Below are 20,841 nucleotides of genomic sequence, written 5' to 3'. Positions count from 1 at the left end.
ATTAGATTGAAGATATTCATTTCTGCTTTACAACTGCAAGAGATTCAGTTTAAGAAACATCCATCGGAAAAGCATATGGGTAGTTTTAATCACATTTAAAATATGTTTCCTAACAATAACACTGTTATTTAAATACTTTATTATATTGCTTTTTAAGGAAAGGTTATTTGTGTGATCGTGGTCAAAGTTGGCAAGTAGTGATTATAAAATGTAAAGTGTCCTGACAGCGATTCTTTGTACTATTGTAATTGCACCACTATAAATCAAGGAACAAATACATTTTGCTTTCAAAATAAAAGGGCATCGGCAATACAAACAGACAAACAAATAAATTAAATTAATTTAAGGTTTTATAGATGTTTTGTCTACATATTCCTAGTTATGCAGCGTGTTTTAGATTACATTAAATGTATATTATCTGTATATGCTTTCAACTTTTATATACATGGGTAAAGCTTTTGTCTACAGTGTGTCGGTAGTTTATTTTGAAGGCGGCGGAAGTCGTGCTCTTTTTCGACTGCTGCTGTCTTGACGTGACTGCGCTCGTGCCCTGCCCCGTCCACCGCCAGCCTGCAGCTGTCAGAGGCCACACTCGTAACCTGCGCCACTCACACGCGTGAAGACCTGATGGATGGGCATGGATGAAGGGCTCGCGCCCACCTGCGCGTTTCAGATGATCATTTTGAGCAACTAAACTGGCTGCTGATATGATTTTCGTGGATTATGGATCGGACATGGGTGTTTTGCAGACTCCTACTTTTTGCGTGTGTTTGCGTGCGCTCGTGCGCGCACGACGGCGACGAGGCTTCGTGCGATGGAGCGTTTGATATTTATTTTGTTTTAGACAGGTGAGCGGTGATTGTCGCGTGCGCACCACGGGCGCACGCACATCAGAGGCAGGAGACTGAGCAGATTAATCTAATATTACCGTAGAGCTCAGTTTTCTCCATGTATGGCTCTGTTTGGTCCGTGGTTCTCTGCTGTTCACTTCTATAACCGCTGCTTCTCAGTGGAACGTGGACACAAACTTGGGCTTTCTAGAAAATTACGTTAACTTCATAACAACAGAATAAACTTAACATGTGATTTTTTTGCTTCTACTGTATAAAAGTTTAAAACTATGTATATAAAGATATGTTATAGTCAAGTAAGGTAAATTATCATATAATGACATATTATTATCTATTACAATATAATAATAGACATCATTGTATATTATATTACTTATTATACTCTTTGGGCCTTTCAGGTCAGGCAGTGTGTACGGACACTGGGATGAGATCTATGAGTTTGTGGAGCAGCTGACCAACAAGTTTGTGAGGTTTGTTTTCCTCTCTCTTCCTTCTCCTTTCATCTGCTCCGATGCACATCTGTACCACAAAGACCCTCAGAACATGAGGGACAAAACGAAAAACAACTCCAGCAACATGAAAGCAATGAAAGGTGTTTACACAGGGATAGAGGTCTGTGGAGCACCGTACTGGTAGTTAATGAGTGGAGAAGTAGAACTTGGGTATTTTGGGCAGCAGACATCATGTAAAGACGCCAGCTGCTCTAAAACCCTCTGAGTGATGGTGCAGAGGCTGTGTGGGCTATCTTTAGGCTTAATAGTGGGTTACTAAATATGAGAGCAAAACATCCAGCCAGCTGCTGGAGGTGGCGCTGAACGTGAGGCAGCAACAATGAGCGGTGTGTGGAAATCAGCTGCTGAGCAACACTCTAAGGAGAGCAGTGATTTACAGAAACGAGATGAAATATTGCTAAATGTGATGTCAAGGTTTCTGAGTCATGCTGGGGTTTTTAATTACTGTACTACACTATGGTCTGTAATCCATCACAGTTATGTCATAATGTCCTATTATACTATTATACAATGTTAATCATCTGACTGTAAATCATGTAACCTCAGAGTTAATGTGAACCCTATTAGATCAAAAGTAAATTATTATTATAACTTGTGTTTCAGTCCCAGGATGAGAGTTTCCTACATAGTGTTTTCAGCTAAAGCATTTGTTATACTGCCACTAACTGGAGACAGGTACATGGTTTTTCTATCAACACTCTATCAACATAATGACTAACTCGCAGTCTTATCAGTCTTTATTTGAACAGTGTTCTCCCTGTTTTGTGCTCTTCAGGTCGAAAATAGAGGCGGGTTTGAAGAACCTGAGCCAAATCAGACCTGCTGGTGAAACGTACATGCATGAGGGTATGATAGCGGTAGGTATATTAGAGAAGCCCCCGTGCACGTCCATGCGGCGCCGACACTGACTTTGAGCCCGCTCTCACCCGTTAGGTGTCCGAGCAGATGAAGGCCCAAACGGCGCCGTCCTCCAGCATCATCATCGTTCTGACCGATGGCAAACTGGAGGTCTATCCGTACGAGCTGAGCGTGAGGGAGGTACAGTTTCCTCCAGTAACAAGCCACTGGCATGAGCCCCTCTGATGGATGGTGTGTTTACTGACTGTCAGTAAAAGCGGCTCTCCGCTGTCTGTGTCGCGCTTCCCAGGCTGATAAGGCCAGAGGGTTCGGAGCCAGAGTGTACTGTGTGGGGGTCATGGACTTTGACCACAAACAGGTGGACAATCGAACGGTTTCTTTTCTTTCTTTGTTGCATTCAATCAATAGCATAGTTTCATTAATGTGTAATATATCATATATTTGTCATTAAAACATGGAAAGTGTTCAGCAGTCAGTGGGCGTTTTGTTTTGCTGACCGCAGAGTGTGGTCTGGGATTTCTCTCTAATTAAATAATGCCAGACGAGCTTCCTGTGCAACTATCATTAAACCAGGAGATGAAAGCTTCGGCCGTTCCAGGCTTTTATCTCCTGTAAACAGACATTTCCGCCCTAAATGCTGCTGAAGCGCTTGACAGAAACCAGCAAAATCCTCCCATTGTAAAAATCTAAACTTGACGCTTTCTGTTGCAGCTTGCTGAAATAGCGGACGGCACAGAGCAAGTCTTCCCCGTTTTGTCTGGGTTTCATGCCCTCAAAGACATCGTCAACTCGGTGAGACATCGTGTGCGCTGGTGCTCAGAGCAGTAACTCAGACTCTGTGTGGGACGTGGTGCAGTGTGACTACAGCTGTGACCGACATGTCTGTGTTTTCACACAGATCCTGAAGCAGACGTGCACAGACGTCTTCATAATAGAGCCGTCAACTGTTTGTGTGAACGGTGAGTCAGTGGTCAAGAGTTTGTGGACTGTTTAATGTTAGTGTGAGATATGATTAAAGGCAGCTGCCAATCGTGGTCCCCAGAGGATGGACCTTTGCGACTTTGATGTACAGTATCTAGCACAGTTTTCACTCATCCTCCTAAAAAATGTGATTTGCAAGCTGATATTTTGTTGTTTGTTTGTGTTTGTGATGTGTCTGATATTTTCTAGAATCGTTCAACGTGGTGCTGAGAGGCAGCGGCTTCACTGGATCCGCGAGGACGCACAACGCAGCCTGTTTCCTCACCGTCAACCACAACACATACAGTGAGTCGACGCACACGCTGCTGCTGTACAGTAGATGCGACGTTTACTATGATACGGTAAAAATGCATTTTGGGAAAACATCATTACTGTGAGCTGTTTGTGAAATGTGATCCCATGTGCGAATTGCTCTGTGGAAAGTCAGGGTCATGAGGAACAGTAGCTGCTTCTCATTGACTCCAGCCAGAGAACACAGGAGACATTATGAGGAAGAGCAGAGGGAAGTTCTCGGTCTCATTACTCCGTTACAGGATCGATGGAGGGAGGAGTCGTGTCACTGAAAGGACAAGAGGCAGAACACATGACTGTGTCACATCGACCTCCTGCCTTCTTTTATCTAGTTTTTGTCTCTAGGACCAGCAGGCATTTGTTCCTTCTATTCTTAGAGACCGCACGGGGCCATATTTCACTTCACTACCTGCCAGCATGCAAACAGACATATTTATTACGTGTGACATGGGTACCCACCTTTACAGGGAGCAGTGTGAGAGTGTGGGGAGTAACAGTCGGGGTCGGTCTGTGTCTCTGTTCTCCTCAGAGGAGAAGCCAAAAGTAGTTCAAGATGGCTTCCTGCTGTGTCCAGCTCCTGTTCTGCAGCAAGTGGGACAGTAAGTCAACAGGCACACACACATGCACACACACAAAGCACTAAAATGCATCATTGTTGATAATAATAGAATGAGGTGCACAATAACGTAATTGCACAGACAGAGAAGTACTTAGTCTCTAAATAAACTGACCAGAATGTATTAAAAACACTAGACATGGTGTTTAGTGAGTGAGGCTGTCATTACACTTTTTTTTTTTTTTGTGACTTTTGTTGTGCATGAACTTCAAATCTGAAGCATCTCAGCGGCTCATCCACCTTTTTCCTCACACCTCATCTGTGTTTACCGCATAGAGAGGACCACAACAGTGAACTTCACTTCTGAAAGCTGTTGTGTTGTTGTGTAATGAAGTGAGACACACGTTAAAGAGTTACAGTTATAAACTGAAGCTGCTCCAACCAGAATATCTCTGTGGCATTTAGACACTGAGCCAAAGCTGATTTAACTTCACCCACTTCAAACAACACCCGCTCTCTCTCTCTTACTTTCTGTCGCTTCTCACTTTCCATCATATCTCGCCCACTCTTCAACACCCCCTCCTTTCTGAAGCACTCATGGACAATCAGCTTGAGTTCAAGCTAAATAGTTGAAACTTGAGTCATTGGTTGAAAGACGTCATTGTTAAATCAGGAAATCTGCTTAGAAACACGAAGAGCAGTGACTTCTTATTATTAATGAGTTTATGTTCTTGGCACTAATGATCACTGAAAGCTGCCAAATGAAACCTCTCCCCATGAAGTCACTAATTCTCATTCCAGATCAGTTGAAGTGCTGGTCAGCCTCAACGATGGTCAGTCCTACATCTCCAGCCCCGTGCACATCTACGCCACGGCCTGTGTAAGTACAAGGCTATGGGTCCAACAGCACCAGCAGTGCTGATGAGCCCATGTCAGGATGAAGGGGTCGCGCTGTGAAGCTGACCCAGCTGTGTCCTCCAGTCAGACGGGTTCTGGCTTCTCTGGCTGCTGCTGGCTCTGCTGCTGCTGCTGCTGCTGGCGTTCCTCTGGTGGTTCTGGCCCCTTTGCTGCACCGTGGTGAGTGGACGCGTGCGTGCGACCCGGGCTCAGTGACAGTTCAGCGCGCTTCATGCATGTTCACGTGATTGCAGGTGATCAGAGACCCGCCCCCCTCTCGGCCCCCTCCTCCCCCTCCTGTCATTGTGAGTTCACCACACATTTCTGTGAGCGTACCTGGACCTGACGTACAGTAGCAGTGATAGAGTTCCATTAGCTAACACCGTCTTCTTTAAGGAGCCAGAAGCGGATCCATTACCTAAACACCAGTGGCCCACAGTGGACGCTTCATACTATGGAGGCAGAGGTGCTGGAGGCATCAAACGCATGGAGGTCAATAAAAAAACAGAAAAACAAAGATTAGTAATTATAGAGTATGTGTAATATGTGCATAGTTGTTTGTCCAGGTGCGCTGGGGACAGAAGGGCTCCACAGAGGAAGGCTCGCGGTTGGAGAAGGCTAAAAACGCTGTGGTCACCATGCCCGAGGAGGCGGAGGAGCCCATTATACCCAGACCCCCCCCGAGGCCGCCACCCGTGTACAACCCCACGTCGCAGCCCAAGTGGTACGCGCCCATCAAGGTGAGAGCTCCTGTTCACAGCGAAGCCGTTCTCCTCGTATTTAGCTTCACTGATTCGTATCGGCTCGGTCTGATCTGACCTCCAGGGCCGTTTCGATGCGTTGCTGGCGTTACTGAGGAGACAGTACGATAGAGTTGCAGTCATGAGACCAACGCCTCAAGATAAGGTGAAAAAAAAAGTCCCTTAACATAAAGTCCTTAACATGTTTAATTATTACCTTCTTGCCTAATTATAACCATAAACTCTACAATGTTTCCAGGGTCGCTGCATTAACTTCACCAGAGTCCAGAGTCACTAATATTTAAACATAAGAATGAGCTTTTAAGAGTATTGTAAATAAATGTCTTTGCTTAAATGTTGATTTCTCTTCTGTTTTGTGGAGCTGTTAAAACAAAATAACACATTTACAGTTATTGTATTTTATTTGAAAGAAAAAATAAATTTCTCTTTTCACAACAGCCTTCAATAAAAGTACCGTTACAGGCGACACAAATGATACATGTAAAAGAAAAACATCATACGAGAGAAAACTATAAAAGGTGTGAAACATAGAAAGAGCTTTTAGAAACATACAAATGTGGCCTCACGTTCACTCGTTTAAAGGATCACGTCGCGTTCACCTGTTCGTATTAAAGCTGCACACACACATCACACACACAGACTATAGTTCAGTTCAGGCTCTAAAAGCACATTATACATGATGCTGCAGTAACAAAGTAGCTTACTAACATGGAGCTAGCCAACCAGCAACAAGCTCACGCTGAAACTCCAGAGAAAGTGTATAAAGAGAAAAACCTCTGATACAAAACGACTTAATACTGTGCGGAAAGATGCCCTAAAATAGGACTCAGCGACTTCTATAATACAACGCGCACAAACCCACTGAAGTGCTTTAGCGTGACCGGGCTCACACACACGTCTGCAGCATCAATATAAGTCAAAGTCGTCTACGTCACAAAATAGGAATGGTCCAGGATCGAGTGGCTGATGTGTTTTTTTGCAGTATGTGTTTAGATGAGATGTGAGTCAAGCAGCTGCACGACGTCTTGAAGCAGTTGTTAGTTATAATACAGATCACTCCTTCAGGTGGTTTGTGACTTCTGATATCCACAGAAACCAGTCCTGATGCTGTGATGCCACCAATCAGGTCCATAACCTCACTCTGACACAGTTCCACTTTTCTCTTCCACATTGGGCTGTTAATGGACGCCCACTGGTAGTAAAGACTTAAATCTGTACATTTTTGGCAAATCGTGGAGCCGTGTGATGTGGTGTTAGTCCCTAAAACACAGCGGAGGATCCAATCAGACATCTGATCTAAACGTTTTCCATCCATGAAGACCTGCACGGACGGAGAGCGGCAGCAGAACCTGTAGCTGAGGTCCACCGGAACCGGATGGTTTCAACACGGCTCGTCACAGGATGATTCATTAATCACCGTTGCGTTGTCCCAAATCAAACCGTCTGTGTGCGATGTGGCTCCAGTTACGTTTATTCTTCTGTTCTGGGACGCAGGATTCGTTAAGTACTTTGGGCAGGCGACTGTTCAAATACTGTACATCCCATGATAACACGAGCACTGGAGCTTTAAAAAAGTGTCCATTTACAGAAGATTGTTGTTTTCTTAAGAGCGATTCTCTCGATGCAGGAGAGAGGATCTGGAAAACAGAACGCAGACAGTAAATGGTGCGTTCCGTGTAATGGATGAGGCGGTTCTGCGTGTACTGTAGGCGTGTGAGCACCCACCGGAGTGATCTGCGACTGTCCTTCTCCATGTTGTTCTCGGGTCCCTCGCTCTCATATGAAGCCAGATGCAGCTCTGCAGGAATAAAACACGCCTGAGTTTGCGGTGCCTCCTACTGAATGAATGAACGAATGTTCCACACCATTCTATGCATACTGACCATCTTCGTTGAAGACGGGCGTGGTGACCAGGTACTGGAGGATCCGTCGGTCTCTGTCGAACGGACAAACCACCTGACGCCAGACCAGGAACTCGCTCACCTGCTTTGCCAGTTCCCACAGTTTCTGTTGGCACCGTTAGAATTTAATTTAATACCAAAGTCCAATGAGAAATGTAAAAGCTTTGCCAAAACAAACCACCACTAGGGGGCGCTATTATAACACTTGTCTTACTATTGCTTAGTTCGAGTAATCTCAAAATCCTACTTTGGGTTTTTAAGACCGACCTGAAACAGACTTAGTTCATTTTATTGATGCATTATTTGTGAACTGACCTCAAAGTTAATGTGGCCGCTAGGCAGCCTGGTGGCGCAGCCTTCGTTCAGGAAGTAAATGTCTTTAATGAGGAGGCTGAAGAAAGGAATCACGATCTGGAGGAGAGAGGATGTGGTGAGTTGACCTGGTCACTGCTTAGCGCATCCAGCGTTCTCGGAGCGCGCTCACCTTCTCCTGGCTGCTGTGTGCAGTCTCTGACCTCTGGGTGGCGCCACGCAGAGCCGTGCGGTAGTTGCTGAAGTTACTGGACGGGTCCATCTGGTGCTGGATGAACATCAGACGCGCGCATTCAGAATAGAAAAGCTGGGAAATCAAACCTTCCATCCACCGTCACACAAAGGGTTCCTCACCTCCAGGATCTCAAACTTGTCCGTGTTGACTTTGCTCCAGGTTTTCTTCAGTCTGGCAACAGGACTCATGTTCATCCCAGCTGTGCCACAGAAGCGGTGTCAGCGTGAAGAGCATTTCCAGAGACAGATCTGCTTCAAGCCTGCACTAACTCGGTTACTCCCCCTTGAAGTCATTAGTGCCACTCTAACCTCCAGCTGCCACTGGATTCTCTGACATTATTGAATATGATCGCTGGCTGTTTGAAGAGGAAACCGTGAAAGCTCCACTCTAAGCAGGGAGTTCAGCACTACCTACAGCCTGTGTCTGAGTGGTTGGTAAATATCCATCACACCTTCTGAAACCTGAGCCGATACAACGCTTCCCTTCAAACAGAGTGCAGTAAACTCACTGATTATGGCCATGAGGGAGTTGAAGTTGCCAATGTTGAAGCACTCCTGAGCCACGTCGATGAAGAACTCGATTATTCGCGCTCTATGTTTCTTCTTGACCGGCTGCAGGGACAGAACACGACAGTTATGGCTTGAAACCTAACTACGAGCGCTCCAGCGGCCGCTGAAGACGTACCATGCAGATCTCAGTGGCCACCAGGTAACTCAGCCTGTTGAACCAGTTGACGTAGGCCTCCAGGTTACTGGTTTTACGCTTCCGGAAGAAACCCTGGAACGCAGACAAAGGCGACAGGAACATTTTATCAGCATCTCTTACATCATATGTCTGTCTAAACAGTGAGGTCACAGCCCGTCCACGGCCCTTTCTCTACATATATACACCGCCTGTCAGTCAAGCATCCACCGAACAAAGGCAAAAGCACCCAACACTTAAAGAAGAAACACAGACTGCTGCCACTCTGTAATTTCCTCTGTAAATGGATCCCAACAGCCGTCCCACCCACACAACCTGTGGATCTGCACAGTTATTTTGATCCATTTGCATCTGCTGCTGGGTTTCCATGAGACGCTGTGGCTAACCTGTGATCCCGAGGCACTTTAATAGAAACGAACACGATAAGAGCTTCGTATAAATAAACTCGTCTTGGCTGCGCTGACGCAATCCACGAGAATCGCAGCTCTATTAAATGCTTACACAACACCGGCTGCCCACTCCACACTTCATGACCCCTTTACACCGACTCAATCAGTCTTTTGTGCTAAGTGGACCTTACGTAACTGACGCAGCGGCGGCGAGAAGCGGCGCAGTCGGCTGCGCAGACTGAGAACGGGCCTTCAGCTGACTCACAGCGCCACTTAGGAGGCAAAGAGCCCTTCAGGTGCACTTAGACATACGCAGCTTCCATGTGTTTCATGCATTTTCAAAAGTTAAATTAAAAGAAAAAAAAGAAAGCTGCACAATCTTAAGTTTTATCTGCCAGAAGGATCTTTTATGTGGTTTCTGAAAGATATCATTTGGAAGTGAAGCAGGCCACAAATTACATTCAAAGGGACCCAAACTGCAACGAAGACACCTCATCACAACAATAAAGAGCGACTTAGAAATGCAACAATCTGTGGCTTTGCTTTGATGCTGGAAATTACGGTCTTCAGGTTCTTACACGGAGCGACTAAATGCAACAGATGTTAGATCTGCTCGTCTGCAGAGTCTGACACTTTAATTTGAATCAAAGCTTTGATCATGTCGTCCGTTTGTTTCTGAGGGTTTGGGTGAAGGTTTAATATGAAACTGCTTTAAAGGTTTGTGATTGGAAACGTGTTATAATAAATGAAAGCTAGTGAGTCGGTGTAGGTTCACACAGTGATGCGTTCAGGCTCAGTTGTACCTTATGGTTCTCTAGAGGATCCTTCATGGCGAATGTCTGGATGAACTCCTCAGGGCCAATAAAACTCAGTCTGTCCTAAAAGTCAGCACATGATACAAAACACTTAGAATAAAGACAAGTGATGAGAACAAATAAGAATCTGAAATTAAAGACAGGAAAAGTTTAAATAAGGAAATTATTAAAAAAACACGAACTGTGATGTATATCATGTGCTTGTGTTAAACCTTAATTAATATTAACACACAGGCAGCTGTGTTTTGAAGCAGCTTCTCACCACAGCATCAATAAATGTGCTAAACTTAGCTCAGTCAAACAAACAAGATTTCTCTAATTTATTATGTGCGGTCGTTCAGTAGAGACCACGTGTAACGACTTAACCTCATCAACTGCACGACTCTCACCAGCTCGATGTGCGTGAGCTGCTGGGCGACGACGAAGGGGTCGTCGCACACGCTCAGGACGTCGTTCCTCTGCCCGGGCGCCTGCTTGCTCTTCAGGGAGGCGGGCCGCTCCGACGCCACGGCGTTGAGCGCGGCCACGGCCTCCTCGTACTGGCCCAGGGCCGACAGGCGCTTGATGAGCCGCTGGGTCATCTGCTGCATGGCTCGCCACGAGTACTGGGAGCGCACGCGCACACACGCGCACACACACACACGCGCACACACACACACACACACACACACACACACACACACACACGCAGATAAGGGAGCTGATGCTAAAGGCAGCCCAGGAAGTGTTCCTGCATACGTTAGCGTTTGAATAATTCATGCAGCCGCCGCTCGGTGACGCTCACCTCATCCCCGCGGGCCACGTGGTGCGTCATGTCCTTCAGGCAGCGCATCATTCTCTCGTCTCTAAAGTCGTACGGGAACGTTTCCGTCCACTCCGTCAGCAGCTGCACCAGTTTAGGCGCCACCTCACGGAAACGGATCTGGGGAAAAAATGATTACAGGTGTGGGTGTGTGTGGACGAGATAGCGAGACAAAGAGTCTGTGTGAGCGCCAGCCCACGCACCTTATCCAGCAGGGCATCTCCGGAGCGCTGCTGCTCCACGCACAGGTGGCAAACTCTGGTCATGAGCTCGTACGGGTGCAGGAAGAGGCGGGAGCTCAGCAGGAAGGTGAAGACGTACGACCTCTGAGGACGAGAGGAGAGAGCGCTCGGTGAAGCGACTCGAGCTTTTCCTTAAACTCACCCACGCGCGGCCACAACTTACGTCAGGGTAGTAGTCGACAGTGGGAACCAAGTGCTGTATCAGAGCCTCGAGGGATGCTGACACCAAGCTGTTGTCATGGTAACACATCTCCCCGTAGCTGGCGGTGATGGCGTGTCCGTAATGCCGAGCTTTGGTGCTGTTACGGCAGGACTGCTCGCTGCCGCTGCTGCTGCTGGTGGTGGGGGTGGGGGCGGTGGGGGTGGTGTGACGATACGCCCGTCCGGGACAGGAAGTGCTGTGCTGCCGCGGGCTGAGCTGGGTCGGGCTCTGAGGCTGCAGCGACGCGTACGGGTTCTCGGCGCCGCCGCCGTGCCGCTCCCTGGAGGCGGCGGAGGAGACGGAGGCGCTGCGGTGCGCGGCGCGCGGCGGCGGGACGTCGTAGGGGTTCTCCGCCGCCGAGTAGCAGCTGTAGGCGCCGTCCTTGGCGGGCTTCGGGGCGGCGCCGCGGTACGGCGCGTGGGGCGGGGGGTGCGTGTTGTTGCTGCCGTACGGAGCGCAGGGGCCGAACTTCCCTGCGTACGGGGTGGTGGGAGGCATGACGGCTGTGGGGCAAAGACAGAGATGCTCATCGTCACAACTACACGTTCTCCTGTGTTTATTTACTACGGTCTGACTCACCCCCGCCTCCCCCGCCTCACCCCCTCCCACCCCATCGCTCTCTGGGAACATCTGAGCTGCGTACAAATGTTGTGAAAACATCAGTTTGAGCAACTGGATCACGCGAGGCAGCGACTCGCCGAGGTGTTTGTGAAAGTAATTACACTTAATGGCATAATTTCAGCCCTCCTCTGTTTACGGCTTTGACTTTGAACTGTCGAGAGACACCAACTTGAGAATCTCACTTTCTTTACGAAGCTGTTTGTCTGTGAAGACGTTTTACAAACAGGCCCTTTTTTCTGCCCTCTGTCTCCAGCTCAATTTCATCTTTTAATCAAATTCCTGAAGCGAACGTGCTTCCAGCAGCGCTACAAAAGGGGAAAAACAGGCCGGCAGATGGATGATGTGAAGGCAGCGGTGATTTCTTTTTTTCAGGCCTTAATAGTCAGGACAATTGGATCTGAGCTTGGTAAGCTGATCCCTGATCACCAGCAAGGCGTGCTTTAACTCTGGAGCCATCTTTATCCTGCTACTGTTGTCTGTCTAGGAGCCACATGCCAACTTATGCACGCACACGCACACACACACACACGCCCACGCACACGCACACATACACGCACACACACGCATGTAAACGGGGCCAAAAAGCAAAACCCTGCAGGAATCCAGCAGACTTTTGTTGGTCCATCATAGCGCCAACAGAGTGTCTGCCTGAGCCAACATCTTACACACACACACACGCGCGCACACACACACCCCTTGTCCAGCACGGCACCAAGCCCCTTGCCAGTGAAATCCAAACACAAACACGTCACACATAAACAAAGCATGGCTGGAGTGATATGCGCCCGCACAAACACACACACACACACACACACACACACACACACACACACACACACACACACACACACACACACACACACACACACACACACACACACACACACACACACACACACACACACACACACACACACACACACACACACACACACACACACCCTCTCTTTACACTCTACCGCAGCGCCTGGCGTCGGGCCACAGTGAGCCGGGCCACTGCCGGGCCCAGATTCTGAACTCTGTGATCTCAGCCTGCTGTTCTCCTTCTAACTGGGTTAAAAGATTACGCGAGCATTACCTTCTTAAAGTAACGAAACGCAATCTGGCTGCTCTGTTGCTGCAGATTAGCATCTAGCCAGTGATATTTACTCCGGTTCGGGTGCCCCGCTGCCGTTCGCACCGCGTTGACCTGAGGAAAACACAGCTCAAAAATCCGACCGCTCCGGGTTTTTCCAGACAGACTTCCTGAAAAGTTGACCCTTCAGATAGTTGTGGCTTCGAGAGCTGCTGCACTGAAATTGCACTCCTCCTAAATACTAGGTTGGACTCTCTGCGGACAACATAACGATCACATTCAGGGCATAATTTCGCATTAGGAGCATTGTTTACATTCTGCTGTTTGTAAATTGCAAAGATTGTTCCTTTATTCGGGAGCTTGATGTGGTGTTGAAACGCTAGAAAAGGCAGAAACATTTGGGTTTCTTTGCTTTCACAACCACAATGACAACGCTTCCTGTGCTCAGACCTGCTTTTCCTTTTATTGAACTTATTTTAAAAACATTCCACGGGATGTTTTTCTCCTGTAATCAGTCTAAATGTTGACACACGGCAACCTGTGCATTAAACCCAATGAGTAAATATCATCTAATGGCTTTAAAGCAGCCACGTATAAACACATTAGGTGTTTTGCAGCTGCTTCCTTCAGTAAATGACTGAAGCCAAGAGCTAAAACCAGCCTTTATTTCCCCTCAATCACATAATATGTGGGTGTGGGGGGGGGGGTTCGGGGTGGTGTCTTCAACAATAGCAGCATTATCTCTCCTGTCATGGCATTAACAAGCACACAAAGACCCCCGGGAGGAGATCACAGCAGATCAGACACACGGCGGCGTTCACACACTCTGCTCTGCAGCGCCGGGCGGACGACGCCCTGCCTCCGCACGAACCCGCGCCGGGACCGTTTCCACATCAGTCAAACGCTGTCATCCTCCTCCAAGGTGTGAGCGCCTATTATAGCCCTCGCAAACACGGTGGACCGAAAGGTCATGCGTCATAAACCTTTTATCTGGACGGTCTGCGGCGCAGATAAAGCAGCTCATTGGAACTCCAGTATTGACACAGGCAGATATGGCTGTTGTAATATCCAAGGACAGACTGTACAGGAAGGAGCAAAAGTACTGTAACAAAAGGTCTGGAGCTTCCGTAATCACTCCAAAGCCTCCTCACTGAAAAGCAACTGACCCCAGTGAGCGTCTACATGACCGCTGACCTGAGCGGACGCCCTCACGGGGAAAGAATCAGGCCTTTCATTTGCATCGGCACAAGATTAACACAAAGAGCAAACATGGCGTGAGAGAGGCAGTCGGTCCGGCTGAACGGACGGCACACACCTGATAAGAGCCGCTCCACCGCCGTAAAGGCCGATACCGTCCTCTACCTGCACCGTGACGCCCATGCAATCATGCAATGAGCAAGAGAAGCCTGATAAACCGGAGAAGCCCTCGAGTCAGCTTCATTCCCAGCACCGCGCGGGGCTGAAGGTCAGGTTCTCCGTTCCTGTGGGTTTGTCAGAGCTGTGCATGAAGCTGCGACGCGCTGCATTTAACCGCTTGGCCCGAATGTAATAGAAACACTTGAGCTGGTCCAGGTTCCTCTGGAAATTGGGCTCACGCGCTGGTGCTGCTAGGCTGTTTTCACTGCCGAGCTTTGATTTGTTACTTACTGTGCGAGAGTGACTTAATTTAAAAAAAAAGGCAAAAAAATAGTGTCAGTTATTGCTGCAGGGACTTTCTTATATCTACTATCTTACACACGGTCCATCAAACATCTCAAGGAGTCTTGAATGATCATGTCTTGTCTTGATTTTCTAGAAAACTCAGCTGAATTCCACTGTATCATCCTTCAACAGCCAATAAATGGGTAAAATGAGAGTATTGTCCAGATTTGAATAATAATTCTCATACTGAATCAGGACAGAAGTGTTCTATGCAAAACCTCTGTGATGTGATGTGATTATATAATGGACAATAGTTTCAATCAGGAGATTAACCTCATAAAAGCCTGAAAGATTCCATTACAGAGGTCAAGGCAGAGACTCTGTGTGGGAAAACAGACGGATTTGTGCCAAGTCATGCTTTGCTTTGTTCCTTTAAGTTGCATGAACAGGAATGTTGTAGCCACAGTTGTCAACTTCCCTCTGCTTTAAGCTGTGTGAAATCAGAGAGGACACAATGTTTTTGTAGCTGAACGGTGATCAGGTCTGAGATGTCACAGACGCAGGAGCGACTCTGCTCACTTGACTGTTACACTAAACTGCTAAATAAAAGCCTCAGTCAGACCTTGATCCACCTCTTCACATTCACCCCCATTTAGTTTCCAGCGGTTGTTTTCTTTTTATTACGTTATCGCACGTTCTCGCTGCCTCTGCGTCATCGCATTGAACAAATGAGCCGCGGCGGCTGAAACGTCGCAGAGCTTAAAAACAAACCACTTCAGTCACGCTTGAGTAAACACCGGGTCGGGTTGGACCAGTAACACCAGCTGGGAGCCACTGACCAGTGTAGAAGCTCCACCTGCACCCGAGCAGACAAACAGACAGAGACGCGAGGTACAATCACTCCACTGTGCTTTTGTCCGTCTTCATCCCCTCAAACAACACGCAGACTGAGTGACACCTGTCTTCTGTCAGATGTGGTCACTGGCTCAGGATTAAGACCCATTATTACAGATGGGACATTGTGTTAAGGGGATTTTCTCTCCCTCATAAACAAACACAGGTAAAAAACATGACGCTCGCCCCACATGGGATCTGTTCCGAAAAAAGATTAAAGTCGGATCTGGGCGCAGTTAAGAGGACGAAACGAATGAATCCCGCTGTTGTGAGGCTAATTTAAGCAGCCAGTCCCGTAAAGTAACTGGACGCACTGGTTCGAGCGAGTTAAGGGACAGTTTAGACAGAGAAGGAGATGATTCAGGCTTTTCAAAGTGTGGTGGGCAGAAGTACACACACATTCACTCATTCTGGGTTTTTTTTCTACCTCCCTACAGACACACGCACAATCTGTTCCCCTCTCACTCTCCAACACACACACACACACACACACACACACACACACAGACACACACACACACACACACACACACACACACACACACACTGCTGGTCTAGATTTTGGGTTTCTGACTGACTCATAACGCTGAACAAGTAAAAGCTGCTGACTGTGAAGTGAAGTCACGCTGTGCAACCACAGTCCCATCACAGGTGCGGCTGAGAAATGTTGTGTGACTACCAGTCTAATTATAACCTCAGCGCAGTGGTAAACAACAACAACAACAACAACAACAATGCTGGGGAGAGAGTAAGTTGAGGAAAACGTCCACGTGTTTATATCTATAATCTAAACACTCACTCTTAGAAATACAACATAATTAGGATAAATACTAAAAGCGATCAAACTTACGTAATATGTATGTAAAGGTACATGTTTTACTTTAAGCGTAAGAAAAAAAACGTGTGCTCCACATCTAACACATTTGTAAAAGTACAACTATAATACTATTGTTGTGAATCCTAGATCATGATCAACAACAACAAAGCAGAAATAAGCCAATCATCCACACCCGCTCAACTCACCTCCGAGGGACGCGCTGCAGCTCGGCTCAATATCGCAAAAGTCAGGAACCCAGTCGCTCCAAACGAGTTGCAATGTCCGCAGAGGTGTCTTAGCGCCAGCGTGAAGAAGCCCAGTGTGCGGTGCGCAGATACAGCGTTCAGCTGCGTGTCCGAGCTGCCTTCGGCTCCATTGTGCGTCTCAACTCCCGATATTTGAGTGGATTTGAAGCAGCAGCGCGGAGTAGAGCCACAAAGTGAGGCGTATTCAAATGACTTCCACAGAGCCGGGAAAACCGACCAATCGGCGCAAGCGGGCGGGTTCCTCCAGGGATCGCGCTGACCAATAGCAGCAGAGGACTGGGGAAATCGAAATCTTCCTGGACGCTGATTGGCTCACGGTGTCCATCCGTCGAGTTCTTTCTGCGCGGCCGCTGCCAGAAGGAGCGACTGTTATTGTTAGAGCTGAGATGGAGAAGGTGTATGGTTTCCTCCCGGAATGCGCCTCCGAACGTGTGTGGAGGCTGCTCCGACCACCTTCAAACAAAACGTTCGCTCTTAATGTGGGTTTCTGAAAGTTTGGCTTCTAAATAATGCTAGTAAACAGTATAAAACAGATCCTCGCCTGAAAATGACGTAAATTTCACTTTTCTCCTGAGCAGCTGCTAAATGTCTCAATACGTCCACCTTTGTCCAACCCTGTCTGTCTGCTTTCTAGGATCAGGTGCCTTTAAATCAACTTAGCAGAGATGTATGTTCTTTTAAAACATATGTCATTGAATGAAGGTCCAGAGAACTAACTAACTACTTCAACTAAAGTGCTAAAGGTGAGTAAAAATCTGCATAAAGCTCGCGAGCTTTTAATTTTATTATCTTTGAATGAAACAGAGCACATTTCCAACTTTACAGCCAGTTCAAATGTAAAAGTGAGGAAATAACACATATTCAAACTTTATTATGTAAGTCATTCATATCATTCCATACAGTAATAAACTTAGAGACATCAAATAAGACATTTGATCCATAGAACAACATAAAAAGCCCTTATCTTTTTGCTCTTTTACTGCAGTTTTGGACCTTTCATTTAAAGTTAAAGCTACTGTAAGAGCAAAGTTCAGACATTTTTCTGCTTTGTCAGAGTATGAAAACACACCTTGACTCCTTTTCTAAATATTTGGAATATAATCTAAATATATATACTATGCGCCCTCCAACAGTAATTTTCCCTGAAATATGGTAATTAAAGCAAGGTGGGGGCACATGACACCCACCCCTTCCACTACCGCTGCACCTCTGCCATCCGTCTTGCACCCAGTCGGCTCCTTTTCATTGCATAAACATGACATTACATAAACACAGCGTTAGATTTACAGCGTGGCCGGGCCTCGCGGTTGTGGGAGGCGCTCACTTTTTGATCACTGACGCCTCTTACATCCTGACACATCACCATTCAGGCAAGAATAGCTGATCTGCGAGTCTTTCGGGCTGCAGGGTTTTCTCATTTCAATAACCCAACTCCTACACCAGGCGCCCGAGTGCACAGCTTCCGGCTTCGCTCCAAACCGTGTGTGGATCATAAATATAGTGAAACAAAAGCACGCCCATGCAAACACGTATACACACACCTCCGTCTGGAGGTACTTGATCGTGGCAGTGCTCAATAAGGGCCCTCACGGGGCCTGGCTTTCGATTGCCTACTTGACGCCCACGGACACCGGTGTGGTGCTGTGGAAGACTTCTGGTGAAAGTGGGAGATAAACTTTAGGATCGAAAACCTCAGTCTAAGTGCGAGATAAGATTGAACTCCGCTAGCCGTCACGGCGCACTGACGCTGACCCCATCAGGCGCACTGTCCAGCTAGAATACGAGCAGTCATCCTTTCGTTTCCCATCGCACGTAGTCAGATTCACATGACGCAACAGGTGCTGCTCATTTGCACATTATGCACTCCACCTTGATTATTGCAGGGTGTAACAGTAAACCATGAATTACATGTGAGGTCAGTTATAATGGGCTGTGTGGTTCATTGTCCTAGTGTGACTTGGCAGCAAATTTAGCAGATATTATGTTCATTGGCCTTTGACACTCAGATGCTTATGGTGCCGACCAGTAAAGGAGCATCTTAATAGGACATAAATACATAAACAGAGCCTAAAACCCACCCTGCTCTGTGAAACAAAGTTTGGACACATTAACAAAGTCAGCCAGTGCCAAAGAACCAGATATTCCCCTGAGGAGCAGTGTTGAAAGGATAGAAACTATAGGAAATGTTAGGTGAAGAAACATAACTCCAAAAGCAGTGAAGTTGTGTCTGCAGGAGGATGTTTACTTTACTCCCCTAAAAGCATCAATCAAATCTATTGCAAAATAAAACGATCCAGAAGATTTCACATCAATGGACAAACTGCTGAAGACTGAGCCAAGATTCCTAAGAACACTGTGTTCAGAAGCGAATGACTGGCAGCCTGTTTTGGGTTTCAGGGAAATGGTGACATGGGCCAAACAAATGATATCAGACCCCAGCAGCAGGTCCTGTGCGCTGTAGTGAGTGTGGGTGGGATTACACAGTGACAGCTGGGTGAGATCATTACAGTGCAGGGAAAGCAGGGTGGGGGTACGAAGGTAGACGGCCCGAGAACTGGGGGAGGGGGGAGACAGAGGGCACCAGGGATAATGGATGCAGGGACGGGGGGTGGGGGGGGGGGGGGGGGGGGGGGGGGGGGGGGGGGGGGCTTTCTGGTGACATTCTTTGCTTTGAGGAATGCATTCGCTCATATGAAAAAAACAAATGTAAGCATTCAGCAAACAAACAGAGGAGATCGATGAGACCCTGCTGCGCTTTGGGGGTTGTCTTTTATAGACGTTGATGTGCATGAAGGATCTGAAGACAGTGACAAATACGAGAACAGTCTACGCTTCAGAGGACTCGCTCACGAGGAGGGGGGCAATGGGTGAAAGGACTGGATTGGGGAGGGGGTGGGTGACTCACTGGCTTCCAGTAAGAGGGCTGACTCAGCTGCTGGAAGCCCCCTGACCCCGTCTGGAGACCAAATGAGCAGACACAACTTGTTTTTCCCTTTTCTGCAGAAAACAGACCCCAAAGGTCATAAAGTATAAAAAAAGAAGCTCAGGAAGGAAATAAAAAAGTTCATTTACAGTTTCACTTTCAATATTACTGGTTTTTAAAAGCAAGTTGTTTAGTTCTCAAAAACATGCGTGAGTCACACGTCATCAAAACACAACGCTAATGCTAACGCTAACACATGCCCCTTACCCATTCATGTGCTCACTGTGTCATCCTGTCACCCTATGCTTGAAGTGATCCATCCTCCTGTTAAACCTCGTGACCTTTGACTCGTGTTCCTACAAGACTAAAATGGGAGGAAAAAGCATCGTCTTCACCCACGACAGCAGCAGCCGTGAAACAACAGGAGCTGCTCCGGCATGAGTCAGACTGGCACACAGCTGATCTGTGGACGTGCCAACCTTCAGAGCATATAACATGTTGGTTGTCGCAGCTAATTCCTCATTTTGACTTTTGTGTAGAGAAACAAAAAAGGCTGCAGGTGTTGATTGCATAATTAGTACGTCAGTCGTCATCTGCTTGTGACTCCCCTGCTGTCCGGAACAAATATGAGCACACACAAAGTCGAGCATGTGACAGGATTTGCTGTCTGTAATAAACAACTCGTCCCTTTTACTCATAACCCCTTGTTTTATTGTTTACTGTATTTGACGTAACATAATTTTTCCTCCCTGGGAAAATCATTAATGTTGTCATCGACCTGAGTAAGAATTAGCTTTAAGTGACTCAGTGTTTAAACCTAATAATAACCAGCGATCAATACTGTACATTTGTAACTTCTACTCTGAGTGGAGTGAAAAAGACACCAACCTTCCATCCTCCAGGTTTGACCTTTGACCTCTTTGGTTGGCTCCCCTTGGGTTGCTGGTGGATGGCCTGCTTCCTGGATGTGCTCCTGACGTCCGTGTCACGCACACACGGGAGGTACACACACGTGTCAATAGACACGACCCATGTTCATATTCAGATAAAGGCAAAAACAACATAAAGTGACCTGGAGCCTCAGACCCCCCGCAGTGTGTGAGAGAGATTTTAATGGCCCTCATACTTATGTTCAAGGTAAGCTTATGATCAGATCACCGCAAAGAAATAGAAAAGTTGCAACTGTATTTCATTTTGTATTTATATAAACACAAAATGAATACAAAACACTTTTCTATCATTCATAGCACTATTCATCAATTTTGTAACACTTTAAAAAGTTTAAAATTCCTTTTCG

The 20,841-nt window shown here is 47.1% G+C and overlaps 2 protein-coding genes and 1 long non-coding RNA gene across 3 annotated transcripts; 2 read left to right on the top strand and 1 right to left on the bottom strand.

Moving 5' to 3' along the window:
- The first annotated feature begins 546 nt into the window (after positions 1-546).
- antxr2b (ANTXR cell adhesion molecule 2b) lies at positions 547-6,041 on the top strand. Its single transcript, XM_029169333.3, has 17 exons — positions 547-848; positions 1,250-1,321; positions 1,967-2,038; positions 2,139-2,220; positions 2,297-2,401; positions 2,511-2,579; positions 2,933-3,013; positions 3,120-3,180; positions 3,392-3,487; positions 4,023-4,092; positions 4,851-4,929; positions 5,031-5,126; positions 5,201-5,251; positions 5,343-5,438; positions 5,513-5,686; positions 5,772-5,852; positions 5,946-6,041. The coding sequence occupies exons 1-17, from the start codon at positions 724-726 to the stop codon at positions 5,982-5,984; spliced, it is 1,449 nt and encodes a 482-aa protein (XP_029025166.1). The 5' UTR covers positions 547-723; the 3' UTR covers positions 5,985-6,041.
- A 48-nt stretch (positions 6,042-6,089) lies between these two features.
- Positions 6,090-16,789, bottom strand: LOC114867034 (ras-GEF domain-containing family member 1B-B-like). The gene is made up of 14 exons (XM_029169332.3): positions 16,562-16,789; positions 11,269-11,810; positions 11,067-11,189; positions 10,846-10,983; positions 10,451-10,666; positions 10,050-10,124; positions 8,840-8,932; positions 8,664-8,766; positions 8,275-8,354; positions 8,093-8,188; positions 7,924-8,019; positions 7,591-7,714; positions 7,433-7,505; positions 6,090-7,344 (listed from the first exon to the last, which is right to left on the bottom strand). Exons 2-14 carry the CDS (start codon positions 11,803-11,805, stop codon positions 7,311-7,313), a joined length of 1,788 nt encoding a protein of 595 aa, XP_029025165.1. The 5' UTR covers positions 11,806-11,810; positions 16,562-16,789; the 3' UTR covers positions 6,090-7,310.
- Positions 16,790-16,794: 5 nt separating this feature from the next.
- On the top strand, positions 16,795-20,438 carry LOC114867036 (uncharacterized). Its single transcript, XR_003787802.3, has 3 exons — positions 16,795-17,100; positions 17,256-17,364; positions 19,857-20,438. It is a non-coding gene; the product is annotated as an uncharacterized LOC114867036 (long non-coding RNA).
- The last annotated feature ends 403 nt before the right edge of the window (positions 20,439-20,841 follow it).

The sequence above is a fragment of the Betta splendens genome, chromosome 12, assembly GCF_900634795.4.
Source record: "Betta splendens chromosome 12, fBetSpl5.4, whole genome shotgun sequence".
Classification (NCBI taxonomy): domain Eukaryota; kingdom Metazoa; phylum Chordata; class Actinopteri; order Anabantiformes; family Osphronemidae; genus Betta; species Betta splendens.
The sequence above is the reverse complement of the archived record's forward strand: the minus strand, read 5'-3'. Positions and strand labels throughout refer to the sequence as shown.